General features: G+C 38.3%; 1 protein-coding gene across 2 annotated transcripts in view; it reads left to right on the forward strand.

Annotated features, from left to right (window-relative positions):
- Positions 1 to 27,380, forward strand: part of FOCAD (focadhesin) — a 309,592-nt gene that overhangs the window by 232,112 nt on the left and 50,100 nt on the right. For both annotated transcript variants that reach the window (XM_082470462.1, XM_082470463.1), the window contains exons 25-31: positions 3,798 to 3,906; positions 6,857 to 6,973; positions 9,517 to 9,755; positions 13,001 to 13,090; positions 19,083 to 19,230; positions 21,107 to 21,226; positions 22,764 to 22,886. In XM_082470462.1, coding sequence (XP_082326588.1) covers positions 3,798 to 3,906; positions 6,857 to 6,973; positions 9,517 to 9,755; positions 13,001 to 13,090; positions 19,083 to 19,230; positions 21,107 to 21,226; positions 22,764 to 22,886 — 946 coding nt within the window. The remainder of the gene's footprint in view (positions 1 to 3,797; positions 3,907 to 6,856; positions 6,974 to 9,516; positions 9,756 to 13,000; positions 13,091 to 19,082; positions 19,231 to 21,106; positions 21,227 to 22,763; positions 22,887 to 27,380) is intronic.

Here is a 27,380-nt window from a genome sequence, read left to right on the forward strand (position 1 = left end):
ACCCAGAGAATTTCATATGTATTGAAAGTCTATATTATCTAGAAATATTTAACTACAGTTTATTTCTCTCATGTCCTAGAACCTTCTGTAGCTACATCGATTTTGCCTAAAAAACAAAAACCAAAAAACACCACCTACCTTAGAGTTCGCTTTCCACCAGCAATTTCTTAAGCAGGTACTTCGCTCTAAAACCTGATCTCAATACCTGATCACTACTCAGCCTGGTGTCTTCTGAATATAGTGGTAATCCTCCCCTACACTCAATTCCGTGGGGGGCAATGGGAAATATCTGTTGACAAAATGAAAACTAAAGTACAGAGAGGCTTTGATAGGGACTCATTTGTGTCTGTTTATCTAGTTTGGTGAATTGCAGATACAGTGGGAGAGCACTCAGCTGCTTATTGGAGGGGAGGAGGGGCTGGGATGGGGGGCTGCCTTTGACCTTTACCTTTCATAGTTTGTTCTATTATATAGTCTACTTAGTTCCTGTTAAAAACAGTGCTCTGACATTTGCAACAAAAGCTCAAATGCTGAAGAAACTAGTAGCTTTCTATTAAAACAAACTGTGATTTTGCCTCTCCAGTAGTTTTGGCAGATTCCATTCTAAAATTTTAGTTCACCGAGACTTTAATCTTAGATTTGCAAAGCATCATTTCATGACTAATACCTAGAAAGAGTGTGTTCACATTCTCAGTGGTATGGAGTAAAAATAATTTATGTTCTCATGGTGTTACCTTTTCATCAAATATTTCCAAGTATTTTATAGACCTTATCTTATTAAAGCAATCCTGACAATACTAGGCATGACAGCAAGTGAGCAGGAGATAGTTAAGGTCCAGAGGCTGAGAGATTAATGATAGAGCGGAAGAAAAGATCATTCTGCTGCCTTCTCTTTACTTTTTCCCACTGACTTCCTCCAATCATGTGAGGACCGCATCACCATCTCCTGCCAGCTTAGCCTTCTATTCCTTGGACCATGGCTGCCACTGGCTACTTTGGGCCAATGTAGGGCTTATTTTATTCTGAGGCATAAATTAAATGTAGGAAGTAAAACACTAGTCACAGGATTAGACTGATTTGCTCATTTGAGAGCATTTTTAAAAGCATCAGGGATAGGACTAAGAATCAGAACACAGACAAAACCTGATTATTGATGTAAATTTATTTTCATTGTTAATAATTAAATAGATTTGAACCTGAAGATAAAAATCCCCAAAGGATTGGGTCACTTTACTAATATGTAATGTAATACTTTGTCCCTAAGAAAGCATCATTGTAGCTCATCCTTCCTTGAGCTTTTTAATTAGGTTAATGGCATCTGTTTGTTTCAAAGGACAATTTAATTAAAATGTCAGTGGTGTTGCCTAGATAAATACTGCACTGATGCTGACATGTTATTATGCAAATTAGTCACTGCTACTTGACTGGTAGGGGATAGTTATGTGATCAACAAGGTGAAGAGTTTTTGCTGAACCTATTCTAGAGTTTCACCTGGCCAGCTCCTCCTTGAATTTGTCTCACTGTGTATGTATGGAGTGTCTTCTCTCCATAACTCACTGCAAGGCATGTGGGGAATGAAAAGATGTTCAAGAGCTAGTCACTGGTGGGAGGGAGACGCAAGAGGGAGGAGCTATGGGGATACATGTATACGTATAGCTGATTCACTTTGTTATAAAGCAGAAACTAGCACACCATTGTAAAGCAATTATACTCCAATAAAGATGTTAAAAAAAAAAAAAGAGAGCTAGTCACCATACCTTTATGAAATGTGTAACTTGGCCTAAGCGTGCATTGTGACTGTGGACTAGTTTTTCCTATTCAAAGATTAATGTCCAAATGTGCATTTAGTCTGCATCCAAAGATCTAATTACCAGTGACTTTAAATACATTTTACCCCATTTTACAAGAACAATACATGCTCAGGAATGTCAAGACCAGAGAAACTTTTGAAATACAGTGATTTGAGGCACTGTTTTAAAACTGAAGCTAAATCCTCTTTCAGAATTTCAGGGTTAAAAAGACACTTTTTATGTCATCTTGACTAATAATTTTGTTTGAAAAGATTTTGATACCCAATTTCTGTTGACCATCTAAGAATTTCTCCAGGGTGATAAATTCACTGAGAATTTAAAACTTTTTTTAATCTTACTTCAGGGATTCATGACCACTTTGTAGCAGAACAGGCTTCAAGGTATTCTCAGTTAAAGGAAAGGGAGAATATTAAAATAAAGGATTTAATTTTGATTTTGTTAAATGATTTTCTGGCTAGGGCACCTGGGCATGCCCACATCTTGCCTTGCTTCCTGGTGTTTTATTGTTAGCTATAGGAATTCCCAGTAATCCTCACTGCAAAACTGCTTCAACCTCAAGTCTTCCTTTCTGTTTTCTCCCCCTGCCCCATCCCTCAGTGTAAATGTTGTTGTCTTATCAATGTATGACGGGCCTCATGGAGGAATGAACGAAGAAGAGATGAACAAAATGATCAAGAGTGCAGAGCAAGCCTTCACTGAGCTTAATCACCCCAGAGTAGGAGAGAGAAGGAAGGAAGGAATGGATGGATTGATAGAACTTGATAATGGCAAGTCCTGAGTTCCATTCTTACCAAATGGAAACAAAAATGCAGGAACACAGGTGTATACTAACCTTTTGCGACTCACTAACTCACATGTTCAGTCATGACTGTGGCCTAGGGCTGGAGACACTAGGCTTGCATGGGGAGCAGGGCTGGAAATCTTCCTCATTCCGTCCATCTGTTCTATTTCTGCACCTGGGTAAGCAAGGGAGTAGTTCTTGGATGTACACACTGATTAAAGTTCAGGTCTCAAGTCCAGGTATGAGGGAGCATTCTCTGCATTTATGGGAACCCACAATCGTAGAACTCCCTGAGAACTGAACTCTCCGATGGTAAGGGTGCTGTGTTGCCTGAGTTCTGTTACGATGAAGTCAGCAAGCCAAGAGCATATCGTCAGTGTCCCACTGCGGATTTTATTCTATAGGCTCACTTTGGAATTATGGAATAATACTAAATGTACATTTTCCAGTGGTAAGTGTATTTAAAAGATTCACTTTTCTTGATACCGAATTCGTAAGTCAAACTTAAGATTTTATTGCCACTATTAGAAAACTACCATTTGAGTGATATAAAAAGACAACTCTATCCAAATAGTCTAAAAACAAGCCTTTTTTGCATCTTATCTAGGGTTTCTGAATTATGTTACAGACAGACTTCAAGGTTGCTGGCTTTGGCATATTAAGAGAAAGAAGGGGAAAATGATAATGACGGAGGAAAGCCGCCAGCGTGTCGAGTTGCTGTTAAAGTGTGCCGTCTGAAGTGGTTCACTAGAAGCTGATTCCACACACCAGTGCTTTAGAAAAGCCAGGGGCCAGTTCCATTCTGCTGGGCTTATTCACACAACTGTCCTTTGCTGTGTTTCCAAAACAAATCAATACATTTTTATATTGGCCAGAGATGACACCGAAGAAGAAGAAATGTAAGGTCTAATGATGAAATAAAAATTTTAGGAAGAAGAAGCTTAGATGTATGATCTTATTGGATTTTTTTAAGTTACCCAAAGCATAATGACCATACATTTATAAGAAGAGTTAAAAATCAGCACTAGTGTCAGAAGGAGGAAAGAAGCTGCTGGCATCAGGGAACCAACAGACCTGTGTTTACAAGGCTCTGTGAAGGGATGGAAGTGCTTTTTGACCTCATCTGCCCTCCCTATAATAGCACCTTCTCTTCTCCTGGTTAATGCCCCCAAATCCTCTCTTGGAATTTTTTTCTTTTTAAACAGAGACAGCCCAGTGGTCAAAGGCAACGCGCTGTTAGCCTTAAGCAGCCTTGCTGTCGTCGTTTCCAAACATGAAGCCAGCCTCTCCTCAGACTCTGAGGGGGTCCTGGAGGTGAGTTACGGGTGATTAGAACCAGTTGGCCTTTGGTTGTGTAACGTGTGAAAAGTGAGACTTCTGCTAAAGCCTGGCCCTGAATTTAGGAGGTTACAGTCATTGGCTGTGCTACCCTATGCATCTTTATACCGTAAGCCTTAGTGTCCTCTAAAACACTTTTCTTCGCTGCTTTTCTGTTTTGCTTTCTCCATCACAGTTAAGTGGTCATTTCCATTTGAAGGTACCAATTTTATGCAACAGGGCTTGTCTTTTTGTGATTACATCATGGTAACCAATCTTAGGAGGTTAACTAGGCTTACTGAAAGTGAACAGTGATGTCAAAAAAATGATAAATAAGCAGTGTTTACTGACTGAAAAAAATTGCACTTTGCATTTTAATTGTAGATGTCAGTGACAAAGTGCCTATTCATTTTTTGCAAGGCATTTATTTCTTAATTAAACATGTGGCAAGCTGGCCAATGTTGATTTCCAATGTACTTTTTCAGATAATTCATATCTGTCAAAATAAAAAGGCATGGATTTATTCTTCTTTTAAGCCCCGTTTTCTGGTAGCTATCATTATCTGGAGACAATATAGTCAAGTGGTTAAAAAACACAGGCTTTGGAGTAGGAGAGTCCTAGATTTAAATCCTAATACTTGCATTTACTAGCTCTGTGGCTTATTGTTGGTAACCTCACCTTTCAGAGCCTATTTCCCCATCTGTAAAATGGGGATAACAATACTTACCAGATAGGATTATTGTTAGGATTAAATGAAGTAATATATGTAAGGCACAGTGGCTGGTAAATAGTCAATAATAGTAACTATTATCATCAGCATCAGTATATACTTCGTCACTTCTTGCTGCAAAAAATTGGGCTTTATTCAATGCTATTCAACCTATCTCTGTCCCCACAGAGTGCCCGATGGACCATTTGTATTCTTTTTTCATGGTAGGGTTTTTTGGTTCTTTTTTGGTGGGTTCTTTTTGGGCAAGAAGCCAACTCTAATTTAAATTAAAAAGGAACTAGGAGAATAAGGAATCTGGAATCCCATGGAATTGAAGGCAAAGCTTAAAAACTGAGTTGGGAGAAGAACAGGAGGCAAGTTGGGGAGTCCACGCACAGGTAATGATGAACCATCTCAGCAGACCGCCCCTACTGGGATGGATCGGCTATAGTCATTTACTGTCTTTGCGTCACTCACTTAAGATTCAGAATCCCGTGGGTCCCATGCCTACACCTTCAGCAGGGTAGGATGAGTAGCTTGATTGAGCATTTAACCAAGCTTTAAATCGTGGAGGAGGGAATTCCCCAAAGGGTGCTATTACCAATAAACAAGAGAATAATGCTGTGTGGCAAAAGCTACAAATGTGTATTACATGTGGGGAAGGGAAGGAGGCCAAGGAGTTATTGCATGAAGGATAAAAATGTAGTTAGTTACCATATGAAAATTTACCTTTAAGCCCAGAATCTTATTTTAATAATGAGAAAGATGAAAATTTTTTAGAGTGGAAATGTTTCATATCTTTGAAAGAGCCGTGGAATACTTTAGCAGAGGCAACATACTAGGTAGACCTACAACCTTAAAAGTAAACATGCCTTCCTAGGATCCCTTTGTTTTGGTGTTATGTCAGATGACCAGTTGTACAGGTCATTTGCCCCAGTAATAACTGGAGGTCTAGCTCAGAGTTTGAGCTCCAGGCCCTTCTATTCTTCATTCCCACAACCTTTGTCCTGTGCTGTGGCACATAGTACACAAAACATTGAGAAGCCTCACAAGCCAAAGATGGGGCTTTGCTTTTATTCTTGATAACCTTGCCTTTGGCTGTTGCTCAATATAAACTCAAGATGTCATTATTTGATTAAAGTTGAAGTTTTCAAACTTCATTCAAACCTGCATTTGACCAACAACTAAAGATCTTAAGAAGAAGGTCTTGTCTGATTCAAGGAATTAATTCCAAGGTTTCTTAACACCTCATCGACCTTTATAGTTTGAACCACTTGTGTGTTACCATGTGAGTTAATGAATGTTTTTTGACATCCATGGTCATGAATGATTTTTTTTTAAAATTTTCTTTATTTTTTTGGCCGTGTCAGGTCTTAGTTGTGGTGCATGGGCTCTTCATTGCGGCGTGCGGGTTTTTTCTCTCTCTAGTTGTGTCGCGTGGGCTCCAGAGCATGTAGGCTCTGTAGTTTGCGGCACGTGGGCCCTCTCGTTGAGGTGCACGAACTCAGTAGTTGTCACGCACGCAGGCTTAGTTGCCCCGCTGCATGTGGGATCTTAGTTCCCCGACCAGGGATCGAACCCGTGTCCCCTGCATTGGAAGGCGGATCCTTTACCGCTGGACCACCGGGGAAGTCCCTCATGAATGATTTTTTTTTTAAACCAAGTTCTCTTTTTACTGAGCTGGGTTTTGTTGTTGTCGTTGTTTTGTTTTTTGCATTCTCTTTCCTCTTCTTTTCCAGACTGAAGATCATTTATGTTTTCTTACTTACTTGCCTAGGCAAATGTGACAATTCTTGAGTGATAAGTATAGTGATAGTAAGCAGAAATGCTAGAGATGGTAAAAACATTTTGTCAGCTGCTTTATTGAAATGACAAGTCAGAAATGAGAAAGTTTAAGTTGGTTTCTCTGCAGATCTCTCCCTTTAACCACCATGTTACCCTCACTGAACACGGGAGAGCTCTACGGAGCTCCCAGGTCTGTTCTGTTTTGCAGCCCTCATCCTCTCACCTCTGCTAAGTCTTGTATGAAAGGTAAGTCTTATTCACGTTGGGGCACAGGTGAGGATGTGTATTTGTCAAATACCTATCTACTTCATGCAGTCCTGGCAGATGAAGTTTAGTTTTTAATAACAGCACTTCATTCTTTCATACAGAAGGAGGTTGTACCCTGGTTCTAGAAATAAAGTTTAGGTTTTTTCTTTTTTCCCATTATCATTTCATGTTTCCCTTCATCTGCAGGTTCAACCTAATTTCCTTTCAATGAAAGCGTGGGTTTCCATGGTGTTTGATACTCTTCTGGTCATTGTCGATAGCCATTACCAACCCAGAGGACAACTTTTCTCCTGGTTTTATTATGTAAGTTCGAGAAATAAAAAATGATTAGAAAACTCAAGAGTTGATTCTTATATCAATTGTTCATGCGAAATCCATGATATAGTGTAAGTCTTAGCCTTAGCTATACATTAGATATAAGTCTCAGCCTTGGCTGTACATTAGAGTCACCTGGGGAACTTTAAATATATATATATATATATATATATATATATATATACACACACACATATTGAAAAAAGAAATACTGATGTATAGGCCTCACCTCTGATGTAATTGCTTGGGAATGGGTCCTGGGTATCAGCGTTTTGGAAGCTTTCTAAGTTATTCTGATGTGTAACCAGAGTCAAGCACTACAGTTGTAGTAAAATAAACATTGGCTGAAGATGGAGGACCGTGAGTTTCTGGTCTTAGTTTTTTTCATTGCAGAGTATGTGACCAGGGGAAGTTCAGTTAATCTGTCTGGACCATTGTGTCCTTGTTTATAAAATGAGGTGATTGAGCAATATTAGCTACAGTGATTGTAGCCCCAGCTTCACCTCTTATTAGTTTTGTGACTGTTGACCTGACACTTACTTAACCTATCATCTTATTTTCCCTTCCTGTAAAATGAAGGTAAAAATGAATGCTTTGCTAACTTTATAGAAGATTGTGAGGATCAAATTATATAATCTATAGGAAAATGTTTTGAAAATGTGAAATGCTCTATAAATACAAAGTAATATTGTTGATCATAAAAAAGCACCTGTTACTTAATCATTCTCTTTCTTCATGCTTATATGCTAAGATCTGAAGCAAATTGAAAACACACTTTGTTGGTTTAGGTTTCATTTTCCCTTTATTGGCTGTAGTGCATGCTTTATTTCTGTATCTGCATGGAATTATTTTGGTTCTGCCTTATCACTATCCATTGCTTAGGGAATTATAGGGATCATGGGACAATCAGCTGAGTGGCAGAGGATTACAGTTGATTTGAATAAAAATATAGCACAAGTCCTGAACTGTTGCTAAGATCACGATTTTAGCCTGAAACTTCATTGCCTTAGGTCTTCTTTGTACAACATTTTGTGTGCCTCTGTCCTCCTGCCCTTAGGAGGACCTGGTATGTATCCATCTGGGGCTTAGGGTCTGGAACTAGATTGTTTTACTATACTTGAGGACAAAAAATGACTTACTAGATAACGTAGAATTAAATTGGAAGGTAGATTTTGCTCAAAGAAGTACTTTGTTTATGATGATTTGTTTTCTGTGAGAAGTTTTCTTATTTCTTTAATGATGGATGAAAACCTTGTTAACTTATATGGAGGTCTTTGCAGTAGCTGTCTGGTTCAGATATTCAGCAGGACAGGATATTGTATTAGACTTCTAATAGCGCTGCTTAGTTCTTGCAATCCAATAAGAATAATGTCTTTACTAGCCAGTTCAGGGTTGCCTCTTACCTTTGTGATTCTTGCATTATTATACTTTTTCAAAGCCCTGTTTCAAAAGCTACTTTCTTTATTTCCCTTGTCTTAGCAGCTGGGTCATTTTGAGTAGTATCGTTATTGTAATAGTGCTATATTAACTTAAAGAATCCCTTAGTTCATGTTTGCTTTTTATCCTTAAAGTACTAAAGCTTGGAGAGCAAACGAGTATAGAATTAAAAACACTTTTTAATGTGTTTTGACTGCAAGGGACAACACGGCCTTTATGGTGTGTCTGAAAATTTGAAGTGGGTAATACTGAGGAATGATAAACGGTCTTTCTTCCCCACTTGAGACATATTTATAAATTATATAATGTCTGGTGGAGCTCTCTAACACAGGACTCTTGTTGAAGCTGTTCATATTCAGCTGCCCTGTCATTTTATTAGCGTTGTTATTCGTTTCTTTTCCCATAATTACATATAGGAAAGAAGCATATAGAGCTCTCCGTTTCATTTTGAATAGCTGGTTATTGCTTTGTAACCAGAGGCTTTTAGGATTTCAACTTCCTTTTTAATTAAAAGGAATTAACCCCCTGTAGGAAATAATCCATCTACTGGGAAGCGTTCCCACCAAAAATTTTGGGAGATCTGCCAATAGATCCCTGTGCCAAACTTACACTTATCCCTCTGTAACTAAACTTGAACTGCCCTCACCCTAACCCCTTTTCTTTTCTCTCCCAGAAAACTCCTGGCTTTCTGGACATTTATAATGTGGCTTGGTGGTTTCTGCAAGCTTGGATAGCTTCACTTGGGGTTTCTCATTATATACACATGTGGGCTTTGAAAACACTGATATTGTTTCAGGCTTTATAGTGAGGGAATTCACACCCTTTAAAAGGAGAAACTTACAATTTGTTTTTTCAAATTTAAAAGGGTATTATTAGTCAACCGATTGCTTAGTAGCAAATTGTTTTACTAAGAGTAAGAAGGTAACCCGTAGGTAAACACAGAAATGGATTGATTTTTTAAATTTTTTTTTGGGTGGCAAGGATGCATTTAGGAGAAGCTTGCATTGTTGTATAGTGCTTTTGTGATAGGTGTGCGTCCTTCATGTTTTAAACAAAAGGCCAACCTCCTGTTTTCTTTCTTTGACATGTCCTAGAAATCCTATTCCGGTGAAAACACAGCTAGTGCCATTGCACGTTCTGCGGCCGCCACGGCTTTGTCTCTCCTTGTGCCAGTTTTCATTATCTCTTGCAAAGAGAAGGTTGAGGAAATCCTGAACATGCTGACTGCCAGGTTACCTGGGAAACCAAGTGCTGATGAGTCTCAAGCCGTGCAAATCCACATGGGCCTTGCTTTGGGGATGTTTCTCTCTCGCTTGTGTGAGGAGAAACTCAGGTACAGTTTATTAAAATATTCCTGTTTTTCCCCTTTGTGACTTATGTGGAGGATTTGTCCCTCTCTCTCCCCCCCTCCCCCGACTCTCTCTCTCTCTCTCTCACACACACACAGACACACACATACACACACATTATATCTGAGCAATTCGTGTGCTCAACTTTTTGAGATGTGCAGCTTGATCCTTTATTCTCCTTTATGAATGAATTTGTCTCTCTAAAATACCATCACATAGACATTAATGTGTTTTAAGGGTTCCTCTTTTTAAAGTGATTGATTACTTGAAAATCATTTCATGCTTAGATGAAAGCCATGTGTAATAGACATGAGGAAAGTCTAATCATATGGTGCTATAAATTTTAAAAAGCTTCTTTTTTTCCCTCTGGTTTATAAGGGTGAAAGTAATTACTTATTCTTTGTTGATATCACTATAAAACGGGAGGAAAAGATCGGGGTACCCCTGTGCCTGAGGGTGCGGGAATCACTGAATCACCTGAGAACTGCATGTACCCAGTTTTAGATATTGCTTTTATCCTGCGCCCTGGCTACATTTTTGTAATCCTTAAAGAGTCTTAATCTCTGCATATTATACTGTGTGCTTTATTCAGTTTGATTGCTCATTTTTAGACTGCTAGCTTTACTCTTGAATGGAGCTAATAGAATATCAAAGACCCAGGTGGAAAATTCCACTAAATGGGAAAGTTTTCTGGTGCACGAATCTACTTTAGTTTTGTTGCTCATTATATTTATTCTTTATTTTATTACCGATCTTAGAATTTTATATATCCAGATTGATTGTACTGTGGCACAACATGAGTATTTGGGGATCATGAATATTTAGATGTCACTGATTTGGAATTTCAGCCCCATTTTCCTGCATTGGAAATAGTAGGGATTGTGGGGAGAGGCATTCTGTTCTGATGTTAGCTGTCCTTAAGCTTCCCTAGTTGGCAGAAATTGTCTGTCCAAAGGCAAGAAATGGTGTTGATGTGGGTAAATTGAGTGATATTATGCTATATTTAGATTTCTGTTTGAAACCAGTGGTTAAGTTTACATTTGTAATTTACATAGTTTTGTGCAAACATCCATATGTGAAACCTTTATGAGAACTGCTATTGATCTAGGGAAATACTGTATTTCAGATGATCATTTTCAGCCCTTGGAAACATCTGTTGGATGATTGGGAAGATTGGCTTAGTCTTTGTGATCATAAATGAAACATTTCCAGAATATTTATTTTGTTCTATTCACCAGTATTAGTACACACAGGCCTGGTTCTGGACGTGAACAAAAAGCTGCCCTTTGCATGTGAATTGACTGTTACATGTCTTGTGTGTGTGACAGAACACAAAGTATTTTTATAGACTTAAAACGTGAAAGTGATTTCTTTTCCCCCTTTGCTTCTATGCTACAAATGGCGGTCTCTTCACCATCTGTGTTCATGTTCTTTCTTCAGTATCTTTTCAAGCTACTTGTTTTACAACTAAAAATGAGCCATGGCAGTTTAATTCCAGACAACTCATTTCATCCTATCCTGGCTCTGGCTCCCTTCTTCCTTAGTTTAGGAGGAGATGCTGCTGGTTTTAGGGCTTGACAAGCGTACATTTGCGGTTAATTTAATTATGCTACCTGGAGAAACCTATGGTGATTCCCCTAAAGCATCCTTTCTGGTTCCTAGGTTGCCTTCCACCCCTGTCTACCCTACTTGACTTTGCACCTGCAGGAAACCCTGGGGAAGGACACCAGGAAGCTCTTCCTGAGGCGGACTGCCCACAGAATAACTGCCGATTTTAACTTTGCCATAATGATCCTGTATTTGATAGCATTCTCCTTCTGCCTGGTGTGTTAGTACTGCAGCCATTAATAGAATTATTCATGGTTCCCACCTTCCTAATTTCATAGAGCAGAGGAATCTGAAATATTTGCCTTTTAGGACTAATAAATATTTTACTAGATAATGACAGTCTCACCAGATAATGACATTTTTGGAGAAAATTTCAATTTTTCTAAAATTAAAGTAAGTGTTTTGAGGGCTACTAACTCTGAATTCAATCAATGACATCAAATAAGTGGCCCAAAGTGGCCTCTTAGGAGAACAGGATTAGGACAATATCTTGGTCTCAAGAATGAAAAATCACTTTGTAGAAAAGAATTTTGACACTCAATCCATCTTTCTTTTTATTTTATTATTTTTTTGCTGAGGCTTATGAAAAATCTCCTGAATTTAAATTCCAGTCTAGAATTTATTCAGAAAAGTATATTATTCCAAAGCTCGCTTCTGTCATAACTCCCAGAGGATACTAGTAGGATCTCTTTAGCATTTGTTTAGGATATTTAAGTACATTTTACTCCAGAGAACAACTATAATAAGACTTATTTAGTTAAAGCTATTAAAATTGTGTGTACCTGTGTGCATGTTTTCTCATTGCAAAATGTACTCCTTCACCTCAGGCAAAACCACTATAGCCTTGGTTGGAGAAGATATTATTTAAAGTGCGCTCTGGCTGGCTGGCATTCCTGGGGCTGCATTCCACTCAGCATGGTCTGAGGCAGCAGCAGGAGAGCTGACATGTAGGGACCCCTTGATAATAAAGTGTCGGTGATGAAGCCCACAACTCTGCCTGAAAAAACAGACGTAGACCTACCTTTTAAGTTTTATTTTACTCTAAAAGTCATAGTTCTCACCGAGACAATTACAAAAACCACCTCAATTACTGTATAAAGGCAGAAAAATATAGGGCTGGGTTCCCCCCCCGCCCCCGTAAAGAAAAAAAAAAAAAAGAATAGAACTGAAAACCTCCATATTTGAGACATGAAATCAGAAGTTATAGTCTTTGCAAGAAAGATTTGGAATGATTATTGATAATATCAGCTTAATGGATTAGTAAATATTCTGAAGAAAATCACCTTAGCATTCCTAGAAATAATTTTTTGGAATTCTGAGCGTTGTTCTTATTTTTCAGTGATTTTAAAATTTGAATGAGCTGAGAAAATGCAAAAGTAGCAGTTTTAGGGTTTATTGGTTTCCAAGTGATTATAATGTACGGAAACCCAATTGTTGAATAAATTCTCTGACTCAGTTTCTCTGTCTACAAAATATATGTGAATCATATTTGCTACTTTTATATATTTTTTAAAGAAATGCATTTTCAACAAAATATTGAGAGCAAAATATTACATAGTAAATATTTTGGACAGTTGAATGATTTTAAATAATTCATTTTTCCCTCTTGGTCTTTACCCAGTGATATATCTGGCCAACAGATGAACCTTCTTCTGATGAAGTCTTTGGATGCCCTGGAAAATTGCTGCTTTGACACTAGTCTTGAATACAAGTATGTTGATTCCATTCCCTCTCTGATACTCAGAGATTGGTTCTTTCTTTGCCATAAATTTTACATTCTATGGTGAAATGTTTGTAGGACCTGGTCTTGAATTCCTTTGTGTAGAGATTTCAGTAATAATAAAAAAATCTGTAATTAAAGCTTACTTGTTCTGAAACCCATGTTTCAGAAATAAGCGGTTTGTTTCCATACAAAGCAACAAATGTCATTTTGTGGCTGTCGTTAAGTTACCCATACCTTAGATTCTGTCTTGTACTTTACCATATGAGGCGTCTATCTGGGGACTTGTATGTATGACAACCTTTTTAAAATCTGTTGAAAATATTCTTTCAATTTGATTTGACTAAGAGAGTCTTTGACTCATGATTTGGATTTCCCTATGAAATCCAATGTCAGAGGAATCAAAATAGAAACAAGCAGAGGTTACACCAGAGGTTCCCAACCTCCTCAATATTAGTAGATCCCTTCTCCCCCCAAACTTCATGCTTTTAAAATATTTTGTCTGTTAAACTAAATATCATAAGAGTTAATTTATTTTCTCATTCCAGTCATGAAAAACAACAAAAACAAAAAGGAATAATCAGAAAATACAATACAAAATGGTGTTAAACATACTCATTTAGTGAGACATTGAATGTTTTAACTCATCCATGTGGCTTGTGTGGGAAAACATATTGTTTTATTAGGCCTTCTGAAATATTGACACCATTGAGAACCTGGGTTGTACCTTTTTGGACTTCCCTATATTTTGGGACTTCAGATTTGGATCTTCTGGCATTGAAGTTACTAGGAAACTCAACAGAGTATAAGCACTAACCTCCAATTTATTAACTCATTTACTTCATGCTATTATGGGCACTGTTCAAATATGAGTTAAATCAGTGTTTACCAAAAAAATCAGTGTTTAAATTTCTGGCCTTTAGGAACTTATGATGTAAAGTTACATTCATGGATGTAGCCTGTTAAGTTCAGACTAACAAAAACATAAATGGTAGAAGTACTGCAAGTATCATGTATTTCATCATGTGTAAATAAAGTCAGATCTTCACTTAGTAGGTGGTAGTTATGAGATCTTTCACATGCAGGCTAAGGTTGGATAAGAACGCTTGAAACGCACTCACTTTATCACACTTTAAAGTTGAACACATCAGAGATGAAATGACATGTGAAGAGTGTGGTTTTGAGTATGGGCAAAGAAAGAGTTCGGTGGCATGATTCAAGTCTCTTAAATTTAGAAAATGATTAATGGAAGGGATAGGGTCATTTAACTGTTTGGGGGGCTGGTGAAGAGTTGAGTTTTTTGAGCCTAATTCTTGTGTTGGTGGTGCTGCCTTTTACAGCCAAGGAGTAAGGTAAGTTTCTGTCCTTTCCTCTCCCCTCTCCCCCTCTTCCTTCTTTCTCCTGCCTTCCCACAAAGGTGTCCAACATATCTGTAGCTCAGGGTATTATAAAGCTGGGGAGAAAATTGTGCTAACATGCTGCACACTTTCAGCCAGCTGGAACAATCAGGAGTGACTCTCACGTATCAGCTCCATGAGTTTGCAGGAAGGTTGTTTGAGTGAAGGGAGGGCCATGCGGATAACTGAATTATCCAAAGTATGGGCATTTATGCATTTACAACCTTCATATGTCTAAGCATATGTAACTTTAAAATTAACTTTTTATATTAACAAGGTTCGTGTTTCTTCATTCTTACCTTCTTTCGTGATTCTTACCTTCTTAATAAGCAAATGTGTTTGGGAGAAGGAAAGGTGGGCCTCCATAGGGGATTGAGCCTACAGATTCAAGTAGGATAGGGTCATCAGAAATTTCCTGTCCGTTTAGTAAAATCTTGCTCGCCTTTTGGCACCAATTAAAAGCCCAGGTCCTTCAAGAAACCCTCCCTCTATTCTCTCCAAGCTCTGTTTTTCCTGGTTAATGAGGTTTAGTATTTTGTCATTTCTAATGCTTTGTGGGTATCCACGCTTAGGTAGTTCTCTCTTTGGTTTTGGGTTCCACTAATACTTACTGAGCAGCACCATATTTTGCTAGGCCTTTTCACATCCGTTTCTCATGTAATTAAGCCCTGATTACAACCTAAATATTGATACTAAAGCAGGAGTCACCATCACTTCAGTTTACAGATGAAGAACGTGAGTCTCAAATAGGAGACTGGTTCAGGGTCACGCACTAAGTGGCAGAGCCAGGAGAGAAACCTAGGTAGTCTGACTTCAAAGCCAGCTTGCTTCCTCTTGCTTAGCACAGCATGGAGAACACATTTCAGTAGAAAGAAAGCAGTTTGACACTTGACAGTGTGGTGTTGATTATTTTTTCTGACATGTGGATGTTGCCTATCATTAAAAGCAGAAGAGAGATTCTAACTCGGCCCAGACCTGGTTCATAGCATAAAGTATTCCCCCATCCAATGAGCTTGCAGGAGTCCGGGGCAGTCCTCTCTCACCTGAAATATCGGAGGCGTTACCCAAAGGTAGTTAATAGATCTGGGAGCATGCTACCTCAAGTGATAGAATTCACCCACAGCAAATTTACCACACTTCCTTGGTTTAATGGATGTGTCCCTGCTGAGAGAACCGAGCACCTGGTCTGGTGTTTGGGGTCCTATCACTTACATTTTGCTGCCATCTAGTGGTACTTATTACACCATTTCAATCTTCACAGCCATAACTAGTCATGTTATCCATCAATGACCTGAGCATTGGTTAATTACTGTTGAGCTTTCACAAATATGATAACATTTGTATAGCACTTTGTAAAGGGCAAAGCACTATACAAATGTTAACTGTTATTAGAACTAATTATTAGATGGCCTAGTACTTAATCTGCAGAATAGCCTACAATAAACTAGGGAATTGAAGATTCATCTCTGGTTAATTTTAGAAAAATATATCATGTCCCAGTTGATATAGCAACACACATATCAGAATTGTGAGCATAGCTTTTAAGACTCAGAATTTCCTTTGCCAGTGATATTTTAATACACATGGATAAGAGATTCAAATAAGTAATGACATAATGGGGCATATCATCCTCTTTATCATTTGTTAGTATTCTTATAGGAGATTTATGTTAGCAATTCCAAAACCTCAATTTTATATCTAACACAATTTATTTCATCTGTTCAGGACACCAACACTTAAGTCCTTTTTGTTTTCAATGGACAGAAAGATGTGAAAGCTATCTCTGCCCAAGTTATTCTTGGTTTAGAGCTGGTAGAACAGTGAAGCTAGAATGAGGAAAATGTGTAGAAATGCTGAACTAAGCGCCAGAAGAATCTTTAAGACTTAGGACAAAAGATACACACATTAAAATGTAGAAGATTTGGAAGTCAGAAGGAAACATCAGGAATGAAGCTTTAGGACTACCTTCTTGGTACATGCTGGAACAAATTAGACAAAGTAGAAAGAAACAGTTCAGATGGTCAATAGATGCATACAATCTAACATATTTTTATTGGCACCCATATGTACTTAGTTAGACTATATATCCGTATAGCATAACAGTCAGCTAATAACCAAATGAATAGAATCGTTGGTGACTGTTAACCTTGCCCAAGAATAATTCTGCTGTGATAATTTTAGGTAAATGTAAACTAGACACTGGGATGTCTTTTTCTAGACCTTTGTGCCCATGTGCCTTGAGATGGTGAAAGAGGAGCTTCAGTCCAGCGGATAGAGATTTTTGTGTGCCCAGAATAGCCAGAAAAGCAAGACCTGTCTATTATTTGAAAAAGATGAACCCCAGTAGTTAAGTGAGCTTTGAGAAGAATCTTTTTTCCTCATAAACCTGACACCTCTTTCTTAAATTAGTCTAGCAAAAAATAGAAATCGAGTTTTCTTGATTGAATCTTGGATGATATATTCAGTGAATTTTACCACTCATAAATTTTGCCTCCAACTGAACAGGAAAATCAAGCCTTGGATTTTTTTGGGGGGCTTCTCCCCTATAGATTTTCTCTCCACTTTAGATTCTCTTGAAACTAAAGAGAATTTGGTCAGTTCTTCGGCATTCAATAAATGTTGGTTGAATGCCTCTCCCTGTCAAGCAGTGTTACTAGGTGCCACAAATACTGTGGTGAGGAAAAAACAGAAAAGGTACCTACCCTCATGGAGCTTGCAAGCTAGTGAAGGGCGTGGTCAGTAATCAAATCAGTTCCCAGATAATCTTCATCGGAGTGTATCATTAAAATTGTCTGAAGTAAATTAGTACAAGGTACTATGGGAAAATACTAAGGAGGTTCCCTGCTGGGCCAGGGCAGGTATCCCTGAGGAAATAACATGTGAAATCCTAAGCATAAATAGCAGTTACATAGTTAAAGAGGGAGCAAAAGTTAAATTTTAAAGTATTAAATGATATTTGTCTAACAATATCTTTGGTCTAATTTCAGGTTTTCATATGCATCAATATAGAAAGATGGCCAAAAAAAACCTTTCCTGTAGAGTCTAAATGAAAACAAAGACTTTAAATCCATTCTAATCAGCAGTAGGCTTTCCTCTTTCAGAAATGTGATTTGTCTCAAAAGCACACAATGTTCAGATGTTAGATGCTGATTTAACTCATTGAAATATGCATTATGCTAGTTGAGCTGGTTGTTAAGTTCATGTAAGCGGGAACAGCAGTTCTGCCTGACTTGGATTATTGCTGCAGTAGCTTCCTGACAAAGGATTTTCTAATGCCAGATTTTTGTGCAATAGAACCTAGGAAAACACACCTGAGACGTTGCCTTCTCATAAGCATTCCATCATGGCATCACACAGGGTGCCGGGAGGGGCCTGGGTTTGGCAGTTGAAACAGAAGGCTGGAAATCAAAAAACCCTGTCTTCTGTCCATGCTCTGCTGGAAACTCTCTGCATGACCTTGAGCAAATCCTGTAGCCTCTCCATCCTCTCGGGTATCTCTTATCGGATGTGGAAGCTCCGTTGGCACAGAGGTGTCAGGGGAAGTAACTAACATGTTCAAGAAACTATGTGAAGGTCTTGACGCCAGCCAAAGCGATAGATGCTATATAAGAGCAAAATGACATAACATACGGGCATTGAAATATGTTATTGGAGAAATGCCCTGGAATGTCTTCTCAAGCAGTAGATATCAGGAAGAGAGGCAAGCCAAACCAGAGTGAGGATGATTTCTGAAAAAGTCAGCATTTCCTCAACTTGAAAAACAACAATGATGGTAAAAACTTTTTCAAAAGAGTAAAAAATTACCCCCAAGCCACATTTATCCTATCACACTAACTAGAAGTTTTCTGGAAGAACAATTCTTTTCTTTAAATGGATATGTATTCTTTCAGGAGAACTGGGGCACAAAGCCCAAGATTCCAATTGAATTGTCACATGGGGTAACTTTTGACAAGCCTGTCATTTGTCCATTTTCTCTTGTGACCCAGTGGTACTCGGAGGGATCAGAGGGGAGAAGAGGATTAATGTCATTGTGCACAGACAAATACACAGTTTCTTTGAGACAGAAATTCCACTTGTTGAAGTTGACTAGGAAACATGAAGCACTTAGCAGTACCTCGTAATTATGCCTTGCATTTATCTGCCCCTCCTCCCCCCGTTATTAGTCAGATGGCCTCAGCTCATATCCTGAAATTTAGGCTTTTCTCTCCTTATGCAGTTAATCATAGTGCACTCAGCATGATTGGGGGGGGGGCAGTCAGTGGAGAGAGGACCACAGCATTTCTCTAAGTGCAGGAATAGAACTGGTTTGACTAATTTTTATGCCTCCTTCTCTTACAGAGTTTAAGTCAAACTATTTCATGTATTTATTTGTTTTCTCCATTGGGTACATAGCACTGGCATGGGCCACGGACACATTTTGATTGGGGGGGGGGGGTTGGTCATGGAATACACCTGTACACCAGGCAGCAGAATTAGAATCCAGCCATCTTACCTCGGGCTGTAGAGCACTGGTAACTCCCATGATAAGTGAACAGCAGTGGCGTGGATTTCTTACGATTTTCACTCATCTTTTTTTGGCATCCAAGCACGGGCTGTATACTGGGAGTTGGACTTGTCCTGTCCCTCATGAGCCACAGCAGCCGAACAGAGTCGCGAGTTCACGTGGCGGCCTCGCTTCGGAAGCTCTCCGTGTACCTAGATGACAGCGGGGGCCAGAGCAGAACCTTTCAGGAGGTAGGAGACCAACATTCCAGTTTCCTTCCCTCTGCTGGCTTTTGTTTTCCTCTTGCTGCTTATTTTCTACTTCTCCTGTTTTGGTAACTCTGAAATTAAATCCTTCCTCAGTTTCAGCTGGGCTAAGGAGAAAATCTGAGTGGCAAACAACCTACAGTAGATCATAAGGTTTTCAAATAGTGCAGCTATTTGAATCAACTTAGACTTACATGTGGCATATGAGAGCCTTTAGTGAATACAAAAGCCTAACTCAGCATCACTAGAAGGCAGTTTCTAAGAAGAGCTGCAATTTCTGGAGGAAGGTTAAATGGAGATTTTTTAGAATTAGGCTCCGTCCAAGTATAACTTTAAGAAATGGCAGGAATAAGCTTAAGAAACTGCGGATCGAAAAGGCATTTGATTTTTTTTTAATGTCAGTAAGCATGAAAAATTATTGAGGAAATTCCCTTTACCACACATAATGAAAAGATTTTTCTGTGATGGTGCAAAAATATGCAGAATTGGGATCCTGGGCTCTGGTCTGTGTGTTGACTGCGTCGAGCAGGACGTCTGAGGCCTGTGTGTCTGTGAGCCCAGGTGAAGCCGCGCCGCTGTGGGGCTCTTCTCTCTGGGAGGAGCCTGGGCCGACCTCTTGGCCTCACCAGATTCCCCCTCTCATTAGAGCAGATCCTATTTTCCCCCGGCCTGCCCACGAGCTATTGATGAGCACATAATGGCTGCTGTGTTTCCCCGCTCAGCTCCTCTGCTTTCAGCAATAGGACTTGTTGAATCAGTGAATTTCTTTGGGGCACAGAGGGTTGCAGTTTTGTTCTAAGACATGCACCACATTTCCATTTTTAAAGCAGTGCAGCTCACAGTTGGAAAGTACATATTTTTTTTTGTTAAGCCGAAGGAGAAAATGTTACAACCACGGAGCAATTTGATTAATAAATGAAAGCAAGGCTTTTATAATTGATGCATCTGTCTGCCTTGATGGTTTGATTTAGAAGGCCTCGAGCAAGCAGTTTTGGTTGTTCCTCCCCTCTGATTTTTATTATCCAATTTCTACCTTAGAAACTGCCTCTTTTTTTCATGTTGTATCAATCAGTGTGAGGAGTTGAACATTTCTACTTTGTCTTAACAGCATCTTTGTTGAGGAAGGGATTCATCATGAAAATGCAAGGTAGCAGGGAGGGATGAATAACCTTGATTTGGAAAAATGGAAACTCAAATAGTTGGAGTGACTTGCTTAAAGTTACTTAGCCAGTCAGTGGTCAATTTGGGATATACACTCAAGTATTGTTTCTACTCCCAACATTTTTAAAAAATTTATAATTTTTTCATTTATTCATCTATTTATTCATTTGCTTATTAAAATCACACCAGTGCTCTGAAGTGAGTAGTAGTATCCCTATTTTACACAATTTATCTGACTCTAAAACCCACATTCCTCGTCCGTCATGCTTCACTACTTCTACTAGGGAATCTTAATGTAGCAGCGTTTCACTGCTTTGAATTTCCTCTCCGGTTTGGCCTTGGATCAGAGCACATAGCCATTAGTAGTGTCCACTGGTGATGAAAATCTACTTCTATTGTTGAGGGAACTTTTTGATTTAGCGTCTAAAGACCCGGGTTTGAATCTTGCCTCTGTCACTTGCTAGCTATGTGTAATTGAGCCTCGAATATTTTATCCAGAAAGTAGCCATAATGACCCCCATCTCATAATATTGTTATGAAGTATAAGTTAGGCAGCAAAACAATGCCCGGTCTATAGTGGGTATACTCGAATCCAATCCTTATCCCAGGGATAAGTTTCACAAAATATTTGTGTCAACTAAACCTTGTTCTTTTATTTCCCCTCACGAAGACACGTGTTTCTGCTCTCTTTTCTTCTCAGGTCCTTGCCTATACCCTCAGCTGTGTATGTACATCTGCATTCAGTGCCGGAATTATCGAGGCTGTGGAGGCTGAAGATATTATGAATAAGCTTCGACTGTTAGTGGAGAACAACCAGCAGGTTGGAATTTCTGGTTATTTCTCAGTGGGTCTCAGGCTGCTGCCAAGTCCTAATTCTAATTTACTCTGAATTAGACTATAATGTGGTATGTTTTGTGCCCAGAACTGAGGAACTTCTAACTCTTGTCTTGTCCACAGCTATAGCCAGTATCCACAGACATCTTTTTCTCTCTTTATCCCCTATAGACATTTTTTTCTTTTTTGGTCTGAGTACGAAAGTCTTTTCTGTCTCTCCAGCTATTGCTCTGTATTTATAAAATCTTAAAACACGTGGCTAGGGAATATAAGAGTTATGTAAGGCTAGAAACAAAAATTCATAACGATAGGAATACATAGAGTAATCTGATAAAGTAAAGCCTCAGCAAGTTCAAGGCAGAGAAACTCTGCTCATGACTAAATATATAGGAAAATTTAGATTCCTGCAATTTAAATGAAATACCCTTAAAATATTCCCTCTGAAATATTAGTCAGCCTTCAAAAGGAAGAAAATTCTGACATACACTATGACGTGGATAACCTCAAGGACGTTACGCTAAGTGAAATAGGCCCGTCACAAAAAGACAAACACTGTATGATTCTGTTTATATGAGGTATTTAGAGCAGTCAAAAGCATAGAGACAGAAAGTGGAATGGTGGTTGCCAGGGGCTGAGGGAGGGGGAATGGGGAAGTATTGTTTAATGGGTACAGAATTTCAGTTTTGCAAGATGAAAAGAGTTCTAAAGATGGATGGGAGTGATGGTTGCACAGCATTATAAATGTACTTCATACCACTGAACTGTACACTTAAAAACGGTTAAGATGGTAAATTTTATGTTATGTTTATTTTACCATAATTTTTAAAAATTGAAACAAAAATGTTCCCTCTGATCACACAGGCTCTAGAATTTCCCTGTTTGTATTTTGTTTGCTCAGTTCTTTGTTTTTTAGATTTCTCCAAAGTCTTAATATTGGCCAAAGTGGGTTACTGCAGGATTCAGTCCAGGTTTTAAGCCTGTGTTGTATTGTATTGTTATTATTTTATGGTTGTATGCCTGCTCACTTACAGTCAGAATAGATTTTGCATTGTGAATCAACTATACTTCAATAAAAAATAAAATTAAGTTAATGTAAAATCAGAAAAAAAAGAGTAGATTTTGCAAACACCAAAATATAGAAGTTTGCATATGCTATGCTCATTATAGGATATTTTCTCCTCTTGTTTGGGGGATGACTGGGCTTGGGTGATTTACCTTGGTGTTTTCACCCTAACCCCCTTCTTAGAATTTGGATTGTTTGACCTAAGTCAATCAGTAGTGTAGTATTCTTTTCCTAAAATAAACCACTCACTGAAGCCGAATTCCATACAATTAGACTGCAGTTTCTGTTGCAGACCTGTGTAGATTTTAAAAATCTGCAAATCTGTGATTTTCAGATGGCAACAGAATGTGTCTATAGGAAAGGGAGCCCTTAAATGTGCTTGTTTTGCTGTATATGAACATTCCTGATCTGTGCCATTCTTCTTTTTTTCTTACCTCTTCTTTTAATTTATTTTTAACAGACTTCAGGTTTTGCCCTGGCGTTAGGAAACATAGTTCATGGTTTGTCTGTGTGTGGACATGGAAAAGCTGAAGACCTGGGCAACAAACTGCTCCCTGCCTGGATCAGAATTGTTCTAACAGAGGTAGAAAGACCTCCTGCATGTTATTTTATATTTTTATAAAGGAAAAAGAGCTACTTTATTGGACCATTTATAGGTGCTGCCAAGATATATAGCTTAACCATAAAAGAATAGGCAATTTCAAATGAAAGAGACACATGTACTTTTTTTTTCCTTTTTAATTTTATTTTATTATTATTTTTTTATACAGCAGGTTCTTATTAGTTATCTATTTTATACATATTAGTGTATACATGTCCATCCCAATCTCCCAATTCATCCCACCTCCACCACTACCACCCGCTCCCCACCTTGGTGTCCATACATTTGTTCTCTACATCTGTGTCTCTATCTCTGGCCTGCAAACCGGTTCATCTGTACCTTTTTTCTAGATTCCGCATATATGCATGAATATACGATATTTGTTTTTCTCTTTCTGACTTACTTCACTATGTTTGACAGTCTCTAGGTCCATCCACGTCTCTACAAATGACCCAATTTTGTCCCTTTTTATGGCTGAGTAATATTCCATTGTATATATGTACCACATCTTCTTTATCCATTTGTCTGTCGATGGGCATTTAGGTTGCTTCCATGACCTGGCTATTGTAAATAGTGCTGCAGTGAATATTGGGGTGCATGTGTCTTTTTGAATTATGGTTTTCTCTGGGTATATGCCCAGTAGTGGGATTGCTGGGCCATATGGTAATTCTATTTTTAGTTTTTTAAGGAACCTCCATATTGTTCTCCATAGTGGCTGTATCAATTTACATTCCCACCAACAGTGCAAAAGGGTTCCCTTTTCTCCACACCCTCTCCAGCATTTGTTGTTTGTAGATTTTCTGATGATGCCCATTCTAACTGGTGTGAGGTGATACCTCATTGTAGTTTTGATTTGCATTTCTCTAATAACTAGAGATGTTGAGCAGCTTTTCATGTGCTTCTTGGCCATCTGTATATCTTCTTCAGAGAAATGTCCATTTAGGTCTTCTGCCCATTTTTTTGATTGGGTTGTTTGTTTTTTTTAATATTGAGCAGCATGAGCTGTTTATATATTTAGGAGATTGATCCTTTGTACATTGATTCGTTTGCAAATAGTTTCTCCCATTCTGAGGGTTGTCTTTTCGTCTTGTTTATAGTTTCCTTTGCTGTGCAAAAGTTTTTAAGTTTCATTAGGTCCCATTTGCTTATTTTTGTTTTTATTTCTATTACTCTAGGAGGTGGGTCAAAAAAGATCTTGCTGTGATTTATGTCAAAGAGTGTTCTTCCTATGTTTTCCTCTGAGAGGTTTATAGTGTCCAGTCTTACACTTAGGTCCTTAATCCATTTTGAGTTTATTTCTATGTATGGTGTTAGGGAATGTTCTAATTTCATTCTTTTACATGTACCTGTCCAGTTTTTTCAACACCACTTACTGAAGAGACTGTCTTTTCTCCATTGTGTATCCTTGCCTCCTTTGTCATAGATTAGTTGACCATTGGTGTGTGAGTTTATATCTGGTCTTTCTATCCTGTTCCATTGATCTATATTTCTGTTTTTGCGCCAGTGCCACATTGTCTTGATTACTGTAGCTTTGTAATATAGTCTGAAGTCATGGAGTCTGATTCCTCCAGCTCCCATTTTTTTCCCTCAAGATTGCTTTGGCTATTCGGGGTGTTTTGTGTCTCCATACAAATTTTAAGATTTTTTGTTCTAGTTCTGTGAAAAATGCCATTGGTAATTTGATAGGGATTGCGTTGAATCTGTAGATTGCTTTGGGTAGTATAGTCATTTTCACAGTATTGATTCTTCCAGTCCAAGAACATGGTATAGCTCTCCATCTGTTTGTGTCATCTTTGATTTCTTTCATCAGTGTCTTATAGTTTTCTGAGTACAGGTCTTTTACCTCCTTAGGTAGGTTTATTCCTAGGTATTTTATTCTTTTTGTTGAAATGGTGAATGGGATTGTTTCCTTAATTTCTGCTTCTGATCTTTCATTGTTAGTGTATAGGAATGCAAGAGACTTCTGTGTATTAATTTTGTATCCTGCAACTTTACCAAATTCATTGATTAGCTCTAGTTTTTTGGTGACATCTTTAGGATTATCTGTGTATAGTATTGTGTCATCTGAAAAGAGTGACAATTTTACTTCTTCTTTTCCAATTTGTATTCCTTTTATTTCTTTTTCTTCTCTGATTACCGTGGCTAGGACTTGCAAAACATAAAAATATATGGTTTTTATTCTTCCATTTGTTAATATGGTGTATCACATTGATTGATTTGCATATATTGAAGAATCCTTTCATCCTTGATCATGATCATTCATTTGATCATGGTGTATGATTCTTTTAATGTGCTGCTGGATTCTATTTGCTAGTATTTTGTTGAGGATTTTTGCATCTATATTCATCAGTGATACTGGTCTGTAATTTTCTTTTTTTGTAGTATCTTTGCCTGGTTTTGGTATCAGGGTGATGGTGGCCTCGTAGAATGAGTTTAGTAGTGTTCCTTCCTCTGCAGTTTTTTGGAAGAGTTTGAGAAGGATGGGTGTTAGCTCTTCTCTAAATGTTTGATAGAATTCACCTGTGAAGCCATCTGGTCCTGGACTTTTGTTTGTTGGAAGATTTTTTTTTTAAAATTAATTAATTAATTTATTTATTTTTGGCTGTGTTGGGTCTTCGGTTCATGCGAGGGCTTTCTCTAGTTGCGGCAAGTGGGGGCCACTCTTCATCGCGGTGCGGGGACCGCTCTTCATCGCGGTGCACGGGCCTTTCACTATCGCAGCCCCTCCCGTTGCGGGGCACAGGCTCCAGACGCACAGGCTCAGTAGTTGTGGCTCACGGGCCCAGCTGCTCCGTGGCATGTGGGATCTTCCCAGACCAGGGCTCGAACCCGTGTCCCCTGCATTAGCAGGCAGATTCTCAACCACTGCGCCACCAGGGAAGCCCCTGTTGGAAGATTTTTAATCACAGTTTCAATTTCATTCCTTGTGATTGGTCTGTTCATATTTTCTATTTCTTCCTGGTTCAGTCTTGGAAGGTTATACCTTTCTAAGAATTTGTCCATTTCTTCCAGGTTGTCCATTTTATTGGCATAGAGTTGCTTATAGCAGTCTCTTATGATACTTGGTATTTCTGCGGTGTCCGTTGTAACTTCTCCTTTTTCATTTCTAATTTTATTGATTTGAGTTCTCTCCCTCTTTTTCTTGATGAGTCTGGCTAATGGTTTATCAATTTTGTTTATCTTCTCAAAGAATCAGCTTTTAGTTTTATTGATCTTTGCTATTGTTTTCTTTGTTTGTATTTCATTTATTTCTGCTCTGATCTATATGATTTCTTTCCTTCTACTAACTTTGGGTTTTGTTTGTTCTTCTTTCTCTAGTTGCTTTAGGTGTAAGGTTAGATTGTTTATTTGAGATTCTTCTTGTTTCTTGACGTAGGCTTGTATTGCTGTAAAATTCCCTCTTAGAACTGCTTTTGCTGCTTTTGCTGCATCCCATAGGTTTTGGATTTTCGTTGTCAAAACGAAACACGTCGTGTTTTTGTTGTCATTTGTCTCTAGGTATTTTTTGATTTCCTCTTTGATTTCTTCAGTGATCTCTTGATTATTAAGTAAGTATTGTTTAGCCTTTATGTGTTTATGTTTTTTACGTTTTTTTCCCTGTAATTGATTTCTAATCTCATAACATGTGGTCAGAAAAGATGCTTGTTATGATTTTAATTTTCTTAAATTTACTGAGGCTTGATTTGTGACCCAAGATGTGATCTATCCTGGAGAATGTTCTATGTGCACTTGAGAAGAAAGTGTAATCTGCTGTTTTCGGATGGAATGTCCTATAAATACTGATTAAATCTATCTGGTCTATTGTGTCATTTAAAGCTTGTGTTTCCTTATTAATTTTATGTCTGGGTGATCTGTAAGTGAGGTGATAAAGTGATAAAGTCCCCCTCTATTATTGTGTTACTGTCAATTTCTCCTTTTATGGCTGTTAGCATTTGCTTTATCTATTGAGATGGTCCTATGTTGGGTGCATATATATTTATAATTGTTATATCTTCTTCTTGGATCGATCCCTTGATCAGTATGTAGTGTCCTTCCTTGTCTGTTGTAACAGTCTTTATTTTAAAGTCTATTTTATCTGATATGAGTATTGCTACTCCAGCTTTCTTTTGATTTCCATTTGCATGGAATATCTTTTTCCATTCCCTCACTTTCAGTCTGTATGTGTCCCTAGGTCTGAAGTGGGTCTCTTGTAGACAGCATATATACGGGTTATGCTTTTGTATCCATTCAGCAAGCCTGTGTCTTTTGGTTGGAACATTTAACCCATTCACATTTAAGGTAATTGTCGATATGTATGTTCCTATTACCATTTTCTTAATTGTTTTGGGTCTGTCTTTGTAGGTCCTTTTTTCTCTTGTGTTTCCCAAGAAACAGGGCTTAGAGAAGTTAGAGAAGTTCCTTTAGCATTTGTTGTAGAGCTGGTTTGGTGGTGCTGAATTCTCTTAGCTTTTGTTTGTCTGTAAAGCTTTTGATTTC

Source organism: Balaenoptera physalus (assembly GCF_965194825.1).
Source record: "Balaenoptera physalus genome assembly, chromosome: 7".
Taxonomy (NCBI): domain Eukaryota; kingdom Metazoa; phylum Chordata; class Mammalia; order Artiodactyla; family Balaenopteridae; genus Balaenoptera; species Balaenoptera physalus.